At 36.2% G+C, this 18,200-nt stretch overlaps 1 protein-coding gene across 3 annotated transcripts in view; it reads right to left on the reverse strand.

The window, feature by feature from the left end:
• Nucleotides 1-18,200, reverse strand: part of KCTD9 (potassium channel tetramerization domain containing 9) — a 41,462-nt gene that overhangs the window by 13,206 nt on the left and 10,056 nt on the right. For all 3 annotated transcript variants that reach the window (XM_013061811.2, XM_004763242.3, XM_045069503.1), the window contains exons 3-8: nt 16,202-16,245; nt 12,572-12,668; nt 11,895-11,953; nt 11,562-11,690; nt 880-947; nt 697-792 (exon numbers count right to left, since the gene is read on the reverse strand). In XM_013061811.2, the coding sequence (XP_012917265.1) occupies nt 697-792; nt 880-947; nt 11,562-11,690; nt 11,895-11,922 (321 nt within the window). In that variant the 5' untranslated portion in view covers nt 11,923-11,953; nt 12,572-12,668; nt 16,202-16,245. The remainder of the gene's footprint in view (nt 1-696; nt 793-879; nt 948-11,561; nt 11,691-11,894; nt 11,954-12,571; nt 12,669-16,201; nt 16,246-18,200) is intronic.

An 18,200-nucleotide genomic window follows, 5' to 3' on the forward strand; every position in this document is an offset into this window, starting at 1 on the left:
ACTTTATTTATGTGCAAACATTTCTTTTTTCTTTTTTCTTTTTTTAAAGATTTATTCATTTATTTGACAGAGATAGACCATAAATATGTAGAGAGGAAGGCAGAGAGAGAGAGACGGAGAAGCAGGCTCCCCACTTTTCAGAGAGCCCGACATGGGGCTCAATCCCAGGACCCCGAGATCATGACCCAGGCCAAAGGCAGAGGCTTAACCCACTGAGCCACCCAGTTGCCCCATGTGCAAAAACTTCTAAAGAACTGTCTCTGTTGGCCATGTAAGTATTAATAGGTATTGTTTATATATTTTTATCTATTTTATAAGTATTCAATAATTCAAGGTAGTTTTATTCTTAAAAAGTAAGTATTGAGATTTATAAAATCTTTAATACATAAAAGTATCTACCACTGACTGGCCATATATAACAAATGTACGAAGAATGGACTTTTTATTTTAATTGCTGCAATTCTGATGAACTATTCAAATTGCCACATGGGGCATATTAGATAATAAAAAAGGCCATTACATCTCTTTTTTTGCTAACCATTTTGGGATTAAATTAATGCTATCACCCATAATTAAACTGTATCTTGCCTGAAAAAGGAACATGAGGGGAAAAAAAAAAAAATCCAAGAAAAATGTTAAACTTTACTCACAGCTTTGCTGACACAAATAATTCACATAAAAGTCTGCTTTAATTACCTGGCAACGCAATTCTGATTTGGTTGGAGTGGCTAGCAGAAATCGAACAAATTCCTTTCGAGATATTGGCGAATGATCCTCTGGTGGTTGAGAATTCTTGAAACAGATTATTAAGAAATCAGTGGCGCATTTTGGGAGGCAGCTAAATAACTGTAACACTGGCTAATGTAAAAAGAGCCTTACCTTTATTGCCACTTCCAGGTGTTCAATCAATGAGTCAATACCAAAAAATCTGGCTTCTTCTAACACACCTATCATAATAAAAACGATGTGACTTTTACAGAAAACTATTCATTTTAATATTTGTAAAAAATTCTTTGTTAAATCCTCACAATACAAGTGAAATTTAACAAGCAGGCAATCAATATACAAGAAAAATAACTCAAGTGTAGAACATGTATACAGAATACTTTTAAATATATGTAATATAAAGTTTTTCTACATAGTTTACATTCAGCAAAATAAAAACAGGAAACTAATGAATCAGAATGAAAACCTTCTATATTTCTAAATTTTCTGATAATAGGCCACAGGCAAAACCTCCTAATTTTATGAGTCCCTAAAATAATTGAAATAAGTTTGATTGTGAATCTAATAAATGATTAATTCACCTCATCTTAAACATTTCATTGACTTCTTCAGTGGAGTAGATATGAATGGGTTTGTGACAACTTTCTTTTACTTACTGAATCAGGAAATTATAGAAATGAATAAAAGTATATTAGTTTCAAAATAAAAGAAACAGAATGACTCAGAACACTCTCTGAAGGAGAATCAATTAAAAAAACTATTTCTAGGGGCACCTGCATGGCTCAGTGGGTTAAAGCCTCTGCCTTCAGCTCAGGTCATGATCCCAGGGTCCTGGGATTGAGCCCCACATCCGGCTCTCTGCTCAGCAGGGAACCTGCTTCCCTTCTCTCTCTGCCTGCCTTTCTGCCTACTTGTGATCTCGGTCAAATAAATAAATAAAATAAATGATAAAAAAAAACTATTTCTAAATGATAAAAGGGATTTTTATGTATCATTTGCTTGTCTTAACTTGGTTAAAAAAAATCTGTACATTCTCTAGGTGACTTAGTATATATACTGTATATTCTTACATCTATTAAACATCTTCATCAGGATATTTGGGAAGAAAATTAGAATCCATTTTCCTTCAAATGAAGACCTCAGTCATCTAGCTAAGTTTTTTAACTTGTTAAAAAAAATTCCCAAGGATTAGGGACGCCTGGGTGGCTCAGTTGGTTGGACTGCCTTCGGCTCAGGTCATGATCCTGGAGTCCCGGGATCGAGTCCCGCATCGGACTCCCAGTTCCATGGGGAGTCTGCTTCTCTCTCTGACCTTCTCCTCGTTCATGCTCTCTCTCACTGTCTCTCTCTCAAGTAAATAAATAAAATCTTTACCAAAAAAAAAAAAAAAATTCCCAAGGATTAGAAATTACAAAGAAAGTTAAGTGACATAGTCTCTTCCTTTGAATAGTTCCAAGCCAATAAGGGTAACTATAGGTAGATATAGGAAGCTCAGCAGTTATCTGGGAAGATTATGATCTTCTCAGGGAAAGCCCATTTCCGCTTCTAATATTCCAGTTGCAAAACAAAGGTCATCTGATGAATAGCACACTACTTAGGCAGCTGTTCTGACATAACAATTTCCAGTCCACGCCAGAGTGGCCTCATCTTTGGATTCCTCATGAAGGGGCAGCCATATTTCCTATCTATCCCTGGTAGACACCCACCATAAAATGAGATTTCTAATGAGTTTCACTCTCAGTGTGCCTAGATCTTCTGAGTCAATCAGAGCCCCCCAAGGAATAGAGTAAGGATTTTTTTCCCCCTACTTTTAGGTTTAGAATCAAAACTTTAAAAATTCCAGAAAAGCCTTATGAACACAAAAGGCACCTATGGGGCATAGTTGAGAAAAGGAAGTAATATTTAGCAAATTTTCTGTCAGCACCAGTAGGAATTAGATTTGAATCCCAGTTCTGCCCCTTACTTCCTTTTTTGCCTTAGAGAAGCTATGTATTCTTTCTCTTAAAGTTCCTGTTTACATTGTGAAATGGTAGTATTATCACTTTCTCCACAAAGCTGACATAAGTATTAAGAGAGATATGCAATAGAATAGGAGGAGCAACTTGGCAGAAGAGTAGGACGCATAAATATCAGGTCCCAGGAGTTAAGCTTAGATAGTTATTGAACCATTTTGAACACCTACAAACTCAATAGGAAATAGAAGAGAGGAAGAGCAGCAATTCTAGGAACAGAAAATCAACCATTTTCTGGAAGGTAGGACATGCGGAGAAGTGATTCCGAGGCAACAGATGGGAAGAGAGAATGTGGGGCATGGAGCCAGCTCACTGCAAGAGGTAGAGCAGCAGAGCACAAAATTGGAACTTTCAGTAGTCTTGTCCACTGAGGGACATTGCTCCAGAGGCTAAGTGGGAGCGGAGCCCTCACGGGGACAGTATGGTCTCAGGACCAGTGAGGTCACAAAAAGACCAGGGTACCGGACTGTGACAGAGCCCCAGGTATCGGAGCAGGGAAGCAGGCTAAAGAGCCACGCAGTGGACTCAAGCTTGGGGTTACCTTAAACCATAATCTCCAGCGCAGTCAGGCCACTGCTTTCGGAGCAGGGGCCCCACAAGTAGCAGATCCAGGGAGAACTCCCTCCTTCCTCCTGAGAGGAGCAGCACGGAAGTACACTGCAGAAATCTGCTGGGTTTCTAGACTCCAAACAGGACCATGCACCAGAGACAGAAACGCTCAGTCACAGGCCAGGTGAGCACAGAATGCAGCTGGAGACCACGGAAATGGGAGGGATTGACTGCTTTTCTCTGAGGGTGCACTGAGGGGTGGGGCCCTGAGCTCTCGGCTCCTGCGGTGCCAGAGATTGGGAGGCCACCATCCTCATTACCGTCCGCCAAAGCTATATGGAAAGTGTTCAGGAAATAAAAGCTCCAGAGACCAAAACCAAGCAGGTTACTTAGCCTGGATCCTGACAAGGACAGTGCAATTCCACCTTGGGCAAAGACATTTGGGAATCACTGCAACAGGCCCCTCCCTCAGAAGATCAGCAAGAACATCTAGCTAGGACCAAGTTCACTTATCAATGAGAACTGCAGAACTCCAGAGCTAGGGGAAAGCAACACATGGAATAAATGGCTTTTTCCCCATGATCCTTTACTCTTCCAAAGTTAAATTTTTTTAACCTTTTCTCTTCTGTATTTTAATTTTTTTAAACTATTTTACCTTAACAATACCCTTTTAAAAATCTTTCTAAATTTTCATTGTTATGGGTATATTTTATCCCTTCATTGTAGTTAACCTATTTTTTGTATACAAACAGGTTTTTTTCTTTAAAAATTTGGAATACAATTTCTATTTCTATTTCTATTAGAAATTGTATTAGAAATTCCAATTAGAAACTGGAATACAATTTCTTCTAAAGGAAATTGGAATACAATTCTTCTAATAGATGAAAATATACCCTAAATCTACTGCATGGCTTTGTTCTAGTCTCCAGCCTGATAACATTCTTTCCTCTTTTTTTCAACCAACTTCTTATCAATGCTTTTTTAGAATCTTTCTAAATTTTCATCTTTACAGTAATATTCCATCCCTTTGACGTGTTTATTTTTAAATATATGTAATTTTCATCTTTACAGTAATATTCCATCCCTTTGATATGTTTACCTTTATTTTAAAATATATGTAAGTTTTTCTTTCTTCAAAGTTTTGGGAGATAGTTTCTTTTAACAGACCAAAATACACTCAAAATCAAGTGTATGGCTCTATTCTATGCACCAGTCTTTTATATATATATATATATATTATATAAAATATTATATTATATATATGCACACACATATGTATATGTGTGTATACATATATACATGTATATATATATATACGTAAAATAAAAATAAAAATTAAAAATATATATTCATATATTTGTTTCTCTCCTTTCTTCTCCCCCTGATTTGGTTAGTATATATTTTTCTCGGGTCATTGTTAACCTCTTAGTATTTGTTCTCTCATTCATCTATTCTTATCTGGATAAAATGACAAGGCTGAAAAACTCACCACAAAAAAAAAGAACAAGAGGAAGTACTGAAGTACTGAAGGCTATGGACCTAATCAATATGGAACTTAATAATATGTTAGAGCTGGGGTGTCTGGGTGGCTCAGTGGGTTAAAGCTTCTGCCTTCAGCTCAGGTCATGATCCCAGGGTCCTGGGATTGAGCCCCGTATCAGGCTCTCTGCTCAGCAGGGAGCCTGCTTTCCCCCCCTCTCTCTGCTTGCCTCTCTGCCTACTTGTGACCTCTGTCAAATAAATGAAAACTTAAAAAAAAAAAAAAGTGGAAAAATAAAAAAAAGTAAGATAGACCAGAAAGGAACAGAGACTATATACAGTAACAGTTATCTTACAGGCAATACAATGGCACTAAATTCATATCTTTCAATAGTTACCCTGAATGTAAATGGGATAAATGCCCCAATTAAAAGACACAAGGTATCAGAATGGATAAAAAGAACAAGATCCATCAATACGCTGTCTATAAGAATCTCATTTTAGACCCAAAGACACCTCCAGATTTAAAGTGAGGGAGTGGAAAACAATTTACCATGCTAATAAACATCAAAAGAAAGCTGGGGTGGCAATCCTTAGACTATAATAAGAGATGAGGAAGGATACTATATCATACTTAAAGGGTCTGTTCAACAAAGAGATCTAAAAATTTTAAATATCTATGCCCCTAACATGAGAGCAGCCAGTTATATAAACCAATTAACAACAAACTCAAAGAAACACATCAACAATAATATAATAATAGTAGGGGACTTTAACACCTGCCTTCACTGAAATGGACAGATCATCGAAGCAAAAGATCAACAAGGAAATAAAGGCCTTAAATGACACACTGGACCAGATGAATATCACAGATAAATTCAGAACATTCCATCCCCAAACAACAGAATACACATTCTTCCCTACTGCACATGGAGCATTCTCCGGAATAGATCACATCCTGGGTCACAAATCAGGTCTCAACAGGTACCAGAAGAATGGGATCATTCCCTGCATATTTTCAGACCACAATGCTTTGAAACTAGAACTCAACCACAAGAGAAACGTTGGAAAGAACTCAAATACATGGAGGCTAAAGAGCATCCTACTAAGAATGACTGGGTCGGGCGCCTGGGTGGCTCAGTGGGTTAAGCCGCTGCCTTCGGCTCAGGTCATGATCTCAGGGTTCTGGGATCGAGGCCCGTATCGGGCTCTCTGCTCAGCAGGGAGCCTGCTTCCCTCTCTCTCTCTCTGCCTGCCTCTCCATCTACTTGTGATTTCTCTCTGTCAAGTAAATAAATAAAATCTTTAAAAAAAAAAAAAAAAAAAAAAAGAATGACTGGGTCAACCAGGAAATGAAAGAAGAATTTTTAAAAATCATGGATATAAATGAAAATGAAAACACAACTGTTCAAATTCTTTGGGACATAGCAAAGGCAGTCCTGAGAGGAAAGTATATAGCAATACAAGCCTTTCTTAAGAAATAAGAAAGGTCTCAAATACACAACCTAACCCTACAACTAAAATACTAAAATAGAGAAAGAACAACAAAGAAACCCTAAACCAAGCAGGAGAAGGGAAATGATAAAGGTCAGAGCAGAAATCAATGAAATAGAAACCAAAAGAACAGTAGAACAAATCAATGAAACTAGGAACTGGTTCTCTGAAAGAATTAACAAGATTGATAAGCCCCTGGCCAGACTTACCAAAAAGGAAAGGAAAAGGACCCAAATTAATAAAATCATGAATGAAAGACTAGAGATCACAACCACTACCAAAGAAATACAAACAATTATAAGAACATATTATGAGCAACTGATGCCAGCAAATTTGACAATCTGGAAGAACTGGATGCATTCCTAGAGATGTATGAACCATCACAACTGAACCAGGAAGAAATAGAAAACCTGAACAGACCCATAACCAGTAAGGAGATTGAAGCAGTCATCAAAAATCTCCCAAAAAACAAGAGCCCAGGACCAGATGACTTCCCAGGGGAATTCTACCAAACATTTAAAGAAGAATTAATACCTATTCTCCTGAAACTGTTCCAAGATATAGAAATGGAAGGAAAACTTCCAAACTCATTTTATGAGGCCAGCATTACCTTCATCCCAAAACTACACAAAGACCCCATCAAAAAAAAGAATTACAGACCAATATCCTTGATGCACACAGATGCAAAAATTCTCACCAAAATATTAGCCATTAGGCTCTAACAGTACATTTAAAAGGATTATTCACCACGACCAAGTGGGATTTATTCCTGGGCTGCAAGTTTAGTTCAACATCGGTAAGTCAATCGATGTGAAGCAATGCATTAATAAAACAAAGAACAAGAACCATATGATTCTCTCAATAGATACTGAAAAAGCATTAGACAAAGTACAATATCCTTCCTTGATCAAAACTCTTCAAAGTGTAGGGATAGAGAGCACATCCCTCAATATCATCAAATCCATCTAGGAAAAACCCACAGCGAATATCATTCTCAGTGGGGAAAAACTGACAGCTTTGCGGCTAAGATCAGAAACACGGCAGGGATGTCCACTATCACCACTGCTATTCAACATAGTACTAGAAGTCCTAGCCTTGGCAATCTGACAACAAAAAGAAATAAAAGGCATCTAAATCGGCAAAGAAGAAGTCAAACTCTCACTCTCTGCAGATGATATGATAGTTTATGTGGAAAACCCAAAAAGACTTCACTCCAAAACTGCTAGAACTCATTCAGGAATTCAGTACAGTGTCAAGATATAAAATCAATGCACAGAAATCAGCTACATTTCTATATACCAACAGAAAGACAGAAGACATCCAAAACGATAAGATTCCTAGGAATAAACCTAACCAAAGAGGCAAAGAATCTGTACTCAGGAAACTATAAAGTACTCATGAAAGAAACTGAGGAAGACACAAGAAATAGAAAAATTTTCCATGCTCATGGACTGGAAGAACAAATACTGTGAAAATGTTCATTTACCTAAAGCAATCTACAGATTTAATGCAATCCCTATCAAAATACCATCAATTTCTTCAAAGAAATGGGACAAATATTCCTAAAATTTATATGAAACCAGAAAAGACCCCATATAGCCAGAGGAATGTTGAAAAAGAAAACCAAAGTTGGTGGAATCATAATTCTAGACGTCATGCTCTATTACAAAGCTGTAATCATTAAGAAAGTATGGTAGTGGCACAAAAACAGACAAATAGATCAAGGGAACAGAACAGAGAGCCCGGAAATGAACCCTCATCTCTATGTCAACTAATCTTCAACAACAGAGGAAAGAATGTCCAATGGAAAAAAGAGTCTCTTCAACAAATGGTGTTGGAAAAACTGGACAGCCACATGTAGAAGAATGAAACTGGACCAATTCCTTACACCACACACAAAATTAGACTCAAAATGGATGAAAGACCTCAGTGTGAGACAGGAATCCATCAAAATCCTTGAGGAGAACACAGGCAGCAACTCTCTGACCTCAGTCAGCCACAGCTACTTTTCTTAGAAACACTGCCAAAGGCAAGGGAAGCACTGCCAAAGGCAAGGAAGTAAGGGAAGCAAGGGAAGCAAGAACTACTGGGACTTCATCAAGATCAAAAACTTTTGCACAGCAAAGGAAACAGTCAACAAAATCATAAGACAACCAACAGAATGGTAGAAGATATTCTCAAATGATGTATCAGATAAAGGTCTAGTATTCAAAATCTATAAAGAACTTCTCAAACTCAACACCCAAAGAACAAATAATCCAATCAAGAAATGGGCAGAAGACATGAAAAGACATTTCTGCAAAGAAGACATAGAATTGGCCAAAAGACATATGAGAAAGTACTCAACATCACTTGGCATCAGGGATATACAAATTAAAACCACAGTGAGATACCACCTCACACCAGTCAGAATGGCTAAAATTAACAAGTCAGGAAAAGAAAGAAGTGGTGAGGAGGTGGGGAAAGGGGAACCCTCATACAATGTTGGTGGGAATGCAAGCTCGTGCAGCCACTCTGGAAAATAGTATGGAGGTTCCTTAAAAAGTTGAAAATAGAGCTACCCTGTGACCCAGCAATTACATTACTGGGTGTTTACCTTAAAGATACAAACATAATGGTCTAAAGGGGCATGTGCACCCCAATGTTTATAGCAGCAATGTCCACAATAGCCAAACTATGGAAAAGAACCTAGAATGGATAAAGAAGATGTAGTATAGATAGATATATAATGGAATACTATGCAGCCATTAAAAAAATTGAAATCTTGCCATTTGTAACAATGTGGATGGAAATAGAGGGTATTAGGTAAGTGAAATAAGTCAACTGGAGAAACAGTTATCATATGCTTTCTCTGATATGAGGAATTTGAGGTAGGGCGGGGGATCGTTGGGGGTAGGGAGGGAAGGAATGAAACAAGATGGGATGGAGAGGGAGATAAACCATGAGAGACTCTTAATCTCACGAAAGAAACTGAGGGTGCTGGGGTGGTGGGTGGTAGGGACAGGATGGCTGGGTTATGGACATGGGGGTGGTATGTGCTATGGTGAGTGTTGTGAAATGTGTCAGTCTGATCTGATGATTCACAGACCTGTACCTGTGGGGCAAAAAATACATTCTATGTTAATTAAAAAAAAAAAGTGATATGCAATATATAATTAGGTATAATGCGTGGCACTTGGTAGGCAAATGATCACCTTGATCATTATTAAATTGTATGTTTCCTGACATTTACGACCATTCTCTTTTTACTGTATCAAACTGGGGTTCAGAAAATTTATGTGACTTCAGACCAAATTTATGTGTTCAGAAATTTATGTGACTTCAAGGAAATAAAATATTGCAATGCAAGAAAAGCTTTCACGTTAGAGAATAATTGAAGTCAATAAGTCAAGGAAAGGAATGGTAATTTAAAGCAGAAAATGAGGGGTGCCTGGGTGGCTCAGTCAGTTAAGTTCAGTTAAGTTCAGGTCATGATCTCAAGGTCCTGGGATGGAGCCCTGTGCTGGGCTCCTTGCTCAGTGGACAGTCTGCTTTTCTTCCTCTCTTCATCCCTCTTCCCTACTCGTGCTCTCTCTCTCTTAAATAAGTAAAATATTTTTAAAAAATCAGAAAAAGAAGGTTTTGAAGATAAATGGTAGCAGAATAGGGCAACATGATTCACTGGAAAAAGTGAAGGTCATTAAAGGCAGAAAACAAATAATGAAAGTAAGGAAAAAATATATTCACTGATGAAAGCAGAAATTAGGAAGAGTAAGAAATAAGGTCATTTAAGTAAATAGAGGTAGAAGGGAAATAAGTCAGTGTGGATTATTGTAAAGCATATAATCAGTTGGGCAACCTATAAATGTTATAAAGAGTCTGGCTAGATTTTGTACTAATTAGAAGTAGTAACGCTTTATAAAATGAATCCAGTACAGAGCTCTGCTTGCTGAACAACTGAATAAATACAACAATGGCTGAGAAACCTGAAAAAGGAACAAGCATAGTTTGGCAATAGCTGAAGTCTGGGATAGCATGGATAACATGGATATGATGTTCTTTCCCAGGTGGGGAGGATATGAAAGGCTATCAGCGATATAGAGAAAAATTAAACTAGGAAGCATCGAAGAGCCCATAGGATGCACAGTAAAGTTTAAGTGTCCTCAGAAAAAAGTGGCCACCAGAATGTAAGCAGGAGTGGTCTAGCTGCTGAAAAGCAAAGGGCTGTACAACAGAGGACCATTGCTTATTTGTCTAATGATAATTTCTGCAGAATGACTAAAATGAAAATAGGTTTTACATGGTTTTAAGCAACAGTTGGTAGGTAAAAAATAAGAAAGCAACAAAGAATTTGTAATGAATAGGTATGACACTAGATGAAAGGTCAAATAAGGCCATTTTTTTGCAATGGGTAAGCTTTAAAGGCAATGCAGACTTTAATACAGAAACAATGAAAGTTACTGAATGTTATCTATCATACTCCAGAGATTGTTAAGTTAGCTCCTTTGCCTCACCACCAGCCCAGGTTGATTCTGATGTTTTTGGCTTATAGTATTTTCAAAACAAGAAGATTTCACATAAAATTTTAGATTTCTATCTTTTCTTTAAAAATCAAGGCTCTGACACCCTATGTCCACACACCTACATGGCAACAAACTGTGGAAGCTAACTAGGAATGTGCACTCAAGTTCACCACCCCTCCACTCATCAAGTCACACCAAATTTAGTCAGGTAGAGGTCCATGAGCTTTGAAGATGCATGTACTGCTTTATAAAGGATCTGGCTGACATCATCTCTATGATGTGAAAATCCTGTGATGTAGTCAGGGATGAGCATATTTTTAATACTCTATTTTCAAAGTAGACTCAAGAGAGAATTCCCCCAAGTTAAACTTCTAGTAAGTTGTAGAATTGAGATTCTAATCCAGTCTTACGATTCTGAAGATAATTTCCCCTTTTGATGACCCTACGTCTCAACATGATGGGAAGGTGCATAACTTGAAGTGAAGTCACAGTCACAATTTGATTAAAAACAACAAAATCGCTTAAAGTCCCTTGTGATAAAATCTAAATCTCTTTAGAATCTAAAATCAAAATTTATGGGTAAGACATATACCCATATACACAAAGACTGTATCTGTGCCTACATCTATTTCCATACCTATATATACTCATATATATATAAAAAAATTTAGCTTTAAAAGTGAAAAAGATATACTTTCACTTTATGAAAATATATTATGTTACTAATATTACTCTGCAAGTGGAAACAAAATTTAAAAATCCCAACTTTACAAAAATGTGAGGAATCATAAAAACTCACCCAATAAATTAATGCCATCATTTACAATGAGCTGTCCATGACGCAAGTAGTTCAAAATGGGTTCAAAGTACTCAGGACTTCGGTCAATTAAGAAAGCTCCTCTATGATCTTGCTTATTTCCCCAGACACCTGTGTCACCATTATAGTGAAGAGTACCCCCCCATGAACAAGAAACAAAGTTAGAAATTTAGGAAGAAAAACTGTGTAACATACTAGTAAGTTTTCACTCGTGTAAAAATTATTGGTATCATTAAAAAGTACAGAAGGACAGAGTTAAGCCAATACAGCTATAAAGAGGTCTCACAAAATGTGAAAACAATGTGTTGCACTCACCTTTGTCTTTAAACATGTGCGCCAGCATACTGTCAGGTTCTTTATTCACTAAAGTGCTCCTAAGAATTCAGGGAAAAAAATTGATTTCTCCATTTGTCTTTATAAACAAACAGATAAGTCAAGAGTATACTTGATCCCAGCTGCTCTCTCAAAAAGATGCATGCTATAACCTGGTAGGAGTGATGCTGGGAAAAAAAATGTGCAATAAGTTGCCACTTGTCAAAATCCTTTCTAATCTGGCATTTCCTTTGATTCAAATAGTTTTAGGTTCCTTTAACTTAAATACTAATTTATCCTTCTAGCAAGCTATTATATCACAATATTCTTGACCTAAACTTGCCTTGTTCTTACCCCTTTAACATACGCAGTTGTAGTTGCTACAAATTTCAATACTGTTCATTTTTACTTGTGTCACATGTTTATTACCTGACATCTAAAAAACCTGTTCTAAAACCCTAAAATACTTGATACCTAAAAAGCATGTTCATGCCTTTCATGCTTTCTTTGGAAGGACCTGTGAATCATTCTCCTACGCTTTAAAAAAACTTTCTAAAAAATGGTTTAAGATCACAAGGTACTACAGTCTTTTCTAAGGAAATCATCAAAACTGAAGGAAAGAACAAATACTACATAGTGTCCTCAAACACACACCTGTGCACACATTCACATGCACCTACCGTGTAGTTGTAAAGTACCGCCCTCCAACATTTAAGGTTAGCCAGTCTGTGTGAGATCCTGACAACCCTTCAGGTAGTTTAGAATCTGTCTGAGGATCTAGAAATGACATGTAGAAAACAATAAAAAAGGTATGATTGAGTTAATGGGGAAGATGGCAATAAGCTTCAACTTTGACAGGAAAAACATACCTAAAAGCTTAACAGAGCTACTAGCGATGCATTGATAGCATTTAAGACAAAACTGATAAGGTAATCCCACAGATACAAGAGCACCACAGTATTAGCGTCTTTGAAGGAAGAAGCTGACAGAAACAACAGGTTAGGTGATGAACCTAAGAATTTCAAAGTAATCCATACTCACTTCAAAGTTTGGCAAATCTATTTGAGAATAGCAGACTGAAAGTGGAAGGGGTATGTTCAATCTATGGGTGGATGAAGCAAGTAGTTTGCAGTAAGATCTGAGGAGGCTATAAATGAACCTCAAAACCCACCAGCCAAAACTCCCTTCTAGGACAAAGCCCAATACACCAAGGATAAGACGCTGGAAAAAGAACCCAAGCTGAACAGAACAAAGACAGAGACAAAAGAGAAGGGAGTCCAAATAAAAGTTAAAAAGGTTTAAAACAGCCAGAATACATCAGAAGGTGACTTACATATTTTTTAATATGTCACACAAATAATAGAAAAGTGAACTTCAGAGCCATGAAATTAGAAAACCTTCCCTAAGTTAGCTTTCCCTTCTCAAGTTAAAGAAAACAATTTCACGTTAAATGGGCAACAGAAAATCTCATACAAAAATTTTCAAAGAATAAGAATTACATCCCTATAGACAATGAAAATGTGCCAGAAAGAAATGCCCCCAAAATAGATAAAAACTATTACCAAATATTCCAAACATGCTAAAAGTAGTAAATAGTATAAAATATGAAAAGAACATAACCCAGAATTACAAAATTCACCAATGAAGTGAGAGAACTCAGAGGAGAGAATGAGAACTATGATGATAACCTAATTCGGGGCACCTGGGTGGTTAAGTGGGTTAAAGCCTCTGCCTACGGCTCAGGTCATGATCCCAGGGTCCTGGGATTGAGCCCTGCATCAGGCTCTCTGCTCAGCAGGGAGCCTGCTTCCCTTCCTCTCTCTCTGCCTACTTGTGATCTGTCAAATAAGTAAATAAAATCTTAAAAAAAAAAAAGAAAAAAAAAAACAAACCCAAACCTAATTCAGAAATGAAACTACACTAGAAGCAGCACAGGAGAGAATAAACAGGTAATACCTTAAAGGAAAGAAAAGATGAAAAAGAGAAAAACTTTTAAAATAATAAGAAATGAAGGAAGAGATGAAAAGGAGTGCAGAGAAAATTTCCGATATAGAAGACAGGTGTAGAATATCCAACATACAAACAATAGGAGTACTGAAAGAAAATTAAAGCAGGGAGACAAAATAAATGCATAATTTAGAATTCAAGGAAACTTTTCTGAAATCAAAAGAAGATTTGAAAGTACATATTGACAAGGTCCACCACTTATCAGACAGAGAGAATCAGCTCAGAATACTCAGAAAAAGTCTACCAAAATTACTGTTCTTTAAAGAAAGAGAATAATCCTTTGAGTGACCTAGGAAAAATAATCATTATTAATAATATTTTTTGGACACGAACATTTTATGCCAGAATAAGACAGAGTATAACATATTTAAGATATCTGAAGAAAGAAAATATGAACCAAGGGTTTTTTTTTTTAACAGCTTAGTTGAGAGATAACTGATACACAATAAAACATACATCATTAAAGTTTTCAATTTGTTCAGTTTTGACATATGATTTTATATCTAGTCAAAGTGATTGTCAAAAATAGAAGCCACAAACTGTTATTAACATGTGAGATGTCAGAGAACATTGTTCTTCTTGGAAGTTCTTTGTAAAGAATCTATTAGAGTTTCAGACAACCACTGGAGGCATCAACATAAGGATTGGGGGTGAGCATTAAATACATTTGAAAGAGTAAAGCTAAGTGACAGTTTTAAGAGAGAGTATAGTCTATAATGGCTATGTAAGCTGATAATGTAGAAACAATAAAATTATTTTTTAATGAAGGAAAGAAAGGAATGAGCATTTGCAAAAAAATGTTTAACTGTCTTTAGGATTCATATTGGTACTGAAACTATTGGAATTGATACTGACACTTTTATGTGTGTTTTGTGTGGGATGAAATGAGTACTTATGTGACATAATTCTATCATTCCCTACAGTCCCCCAAGCCAGAATTATTGATATGGATATAAGGAGACATAGGTGTAAGACAGAAAAGGTTAAATAAAAATCTTAACAATCCTGATTATAAACCAAAGTGTGAGTGAGTATGAACCCAGGAGAAATTCTACCTCTTATAATGCCATATATTATATAAACTTTCTTATCATATGTTACACATAAATTGCATTTCTAGCTAGCTATGTATTTTCAACTCTGTCTACCAAAAAGCCTAGTAAAAATAATGAACCCAGTGGCAAAGAGCCTGTCTGACACCCAGACTGTGTTTTGAAATGACATTTCCTACTAAAAGACATTAAGGCTTATTGTAAAACATATTGATCTGGGTCTGCAACAGAAGTATAAGATGAATGCCTTGTTATTCCAGATAGTAAGGACGCTATAAAAGACCAATAGGGTTTTAATAAAAGGAGTTGAAGAGGTTTCCACCAGTCAAATGTAAAACAATGTAAGCATCCATAAACGCAAAGCATGAAAACATACCAAATATTTTTAAATCCAGAAGTTCATAATGGTAAGACAAAAACATTATTTGATTACTTTTTGTTTGTATGTGTACAATGAACCAATTAAGTGACCACTGCCTGCTAAATACTTTGTTAAGCTAATGGATAAAAGATGTGGAAAAATTTGTGCTCATCGTCTTAAGATAAAGACAGAGAAGAGAATGTACTTACTTCTAATTTGGCAACTGCCTGTGTGATGATCCTAAGAATTCCCTCTGCTCACCAAATACAATTACTGTCATGGCTTAACCAAATCATTAAATATTCAGGGTCAGATTGTATGGACCTAAATATATCAAATACTCATTAAAGAACAGTGATGTTATTTAAGCCTTAGGCTCTTTTTCTTGAGATGCACAATTGTATAAGCTTTCTTCCAAATCAAAAAGTAGCCTATGTGTTTGTGTATGTGGTTGATATTAAGTCATTTTGACTGATCTGATATGGCCACTGTGAATGACTGTCAAATGCTAACTTATGCAAGCAGTGCACACTCAAAATTCTATAACCTAACACTTACAGGAATTGGGACAATTACTCTCAAGGAGAACATATCAGAAAAAAGTTGTATTTTCACAATCAAAATGACCTTATCATGTCATTTTTGATGAACCTATGCAATTTCAGTGCAGTTTAAAGGCATGTAAAAGATGAGGTATCCACACTAAAATATGATAATATAATTCAAATTAAAACTTTACTTCAACACACACCCAATTTAGAATAAAAAAAGGTATGAAGATCTGAATGCTGCCATGAGATCCTTTTCAATTAAGCTTAGTAAGTGCATGTAAAATATTTGCCATCTTTTTCATTTTGGCAGATAAATTGGCTTGTAAGGAAGTCACTTACCAATAAATGGTTCTCCTTCACACACAAACAAAACATCATCATCCCTGGGAAAATCAAAATTTAAAAGCCACCATCAAAATCCAGAAATCACATTAATTATCAGTTGACTAGAGGACCTATACCTTAGAATTATGCAGAAGACAGGTTTTGCTATCAGTCTATATTGCAAAGAAACTAAGTTTCAGTGCTTTGCTTAACTTCTTGATTTAAGGGTCTTTAAATTTAAATTCAAATAGGGTCCTGCACATGGAAGAACTTTTAAAATGGTAAAAACAAAACAAAACCCACTATGCAAATCCTGTGAACTCACAGCTTTCTTATCAACTGGAGAACATATTCTCATGCTCAAGGGATATGATTAAAGGCACTGCCAACTCTTCTTTTTTTACTTTAATTCTATAACCCTAAATAAATTATTGGGTTTTTCTTCTAAATCATCAGCTGCTCTGTGCTCTGGAAATGAAAATACATTTTTATGTTACATCTAGGAAGAATAAAATTGCAATCAGAACTCTGCTATAAAAACTCCTTAACACCCACCACACACCCAAAGGTAAAATGATTGCATATAATCCAAAATTCTAGATTATCAGTGCATATTCTCCTCCCCTACCTCAAAATATCTATTTGCGCAAATAAATGATTAGAGATTATACTGTGAGCCACCAGTTCTTAATCAAGTAGATATTTTCTAGTTCAGAAGGCTTCAGTTCTGACCTTCTATGTTGCAGAAATTTTTATTTCCTATAAGGCATCACAGGAATACACTAAATGTTTCTTAGAGGCAGCATCTGGGTTAAGGAGAAATTTAGCTTGATGCAAATCATCCAACAATGAGACTCAATTATCTATCAAAACAGAAAGAAGCTGGGAGACAGATGTTGAAAAATTTAGAAATTCTAATTGATTTGGATTTTAAAGCTCTATCTTTTAAGTCTACAATCTCTTCTACTTAATCACTATGCCAATTAACTTAAGACTAGTATGAACATCTGTTTTCTTCTCATTAACAAAAATCAACTGCTAAACGGTGTGACCCAGGTAAGACATTGAACTTCTCAGATGTTTAGTTTCCTCATTTATAAAAAGAAGAGATTAGAAGCGATTACCTTCAAAAGCAGTATATTATGTTGAAAGGTCATTCTGACCGGAGTTTAAATGAAAACTAAACTTTGAATTAGCTTTGTATTTTTGCACTGTAATTCAGCGCATCATTATCTTCATACCATCATTTTGAAAAATCCCATGTCTTGCCAATTAAATGGAAGTGACTTGGGCAGAGTCAGTACTTAGCATTCCTTCCTATTTTCTTTCTCAAGTCTCTTCTTGCTTCAAAATTCTATGATCCTACGAGGATGGAATGAGGTAAACTAATCTGTTTTAAGGAGACATATCTGCCTGGGATATTTAAAAACAAAACAAAACCGAACCAAAAAAAAAAAATCACTATGGTGGTGATCACTGGTGAGTTAACCCTACTTAAAGCTCTACTTTATTTAGCAAGTTTTTACCAAAGTAGGTCCTTGTAAGGTTTATGAAATTCAAAGCATTCTTAGGAAATGAACTAAACAATAAGCAGGAGCATATAAAATTAAAGAGATCAATCAGATTTCTAACATTAAAAAAATGCATGTCTTCAGAGTCAAAAGTTCTAGGCATCTGAATTTTGAAACATGCTAACGGGGTATTAGCCAAACCCAAATTATAAGCCAGTGGGAAAAGAAGTAGAAAAGATGTGGTGAGGGGTGCCTGGGTGGCTAAGATGGGTAGGTGTCCCTTTGGCTCAGATCATGATCTCCAGGTCCTGGGACTGAACCCCACATCAGGTTCCAGGCTGCCTCAGTGGGGAGCCTGCTTCTCTTCTCTCTCTCTCTGCCTCTCCTGCTGTTTGTGTACTCTCTCTCTCAAATGAATAAATAAAATTTTTTTTAAAATGTGGTGAAATTAACAACTAGAAAACACTGGGCAAATTGGTCATTTGACAAATTGATTTTTGATG

The sequence above is a fragment of the Mustela putorius genome, unplaced genomic scaffold (assembly GCF_011764305.1).
Source record: "Mustela putorius furo isolate JIRA1106 unplaced genomic scaffold, ASM1176430v1.1 tig00003937_pilon_pilon_pilon, whole genome shotgun sequence".
Lineage (NCBI taxonomy): Eukaryota > Metazoa > Chordata > Mammalia > Carnivora > Mustelidae > Mustela > Mustela putorius.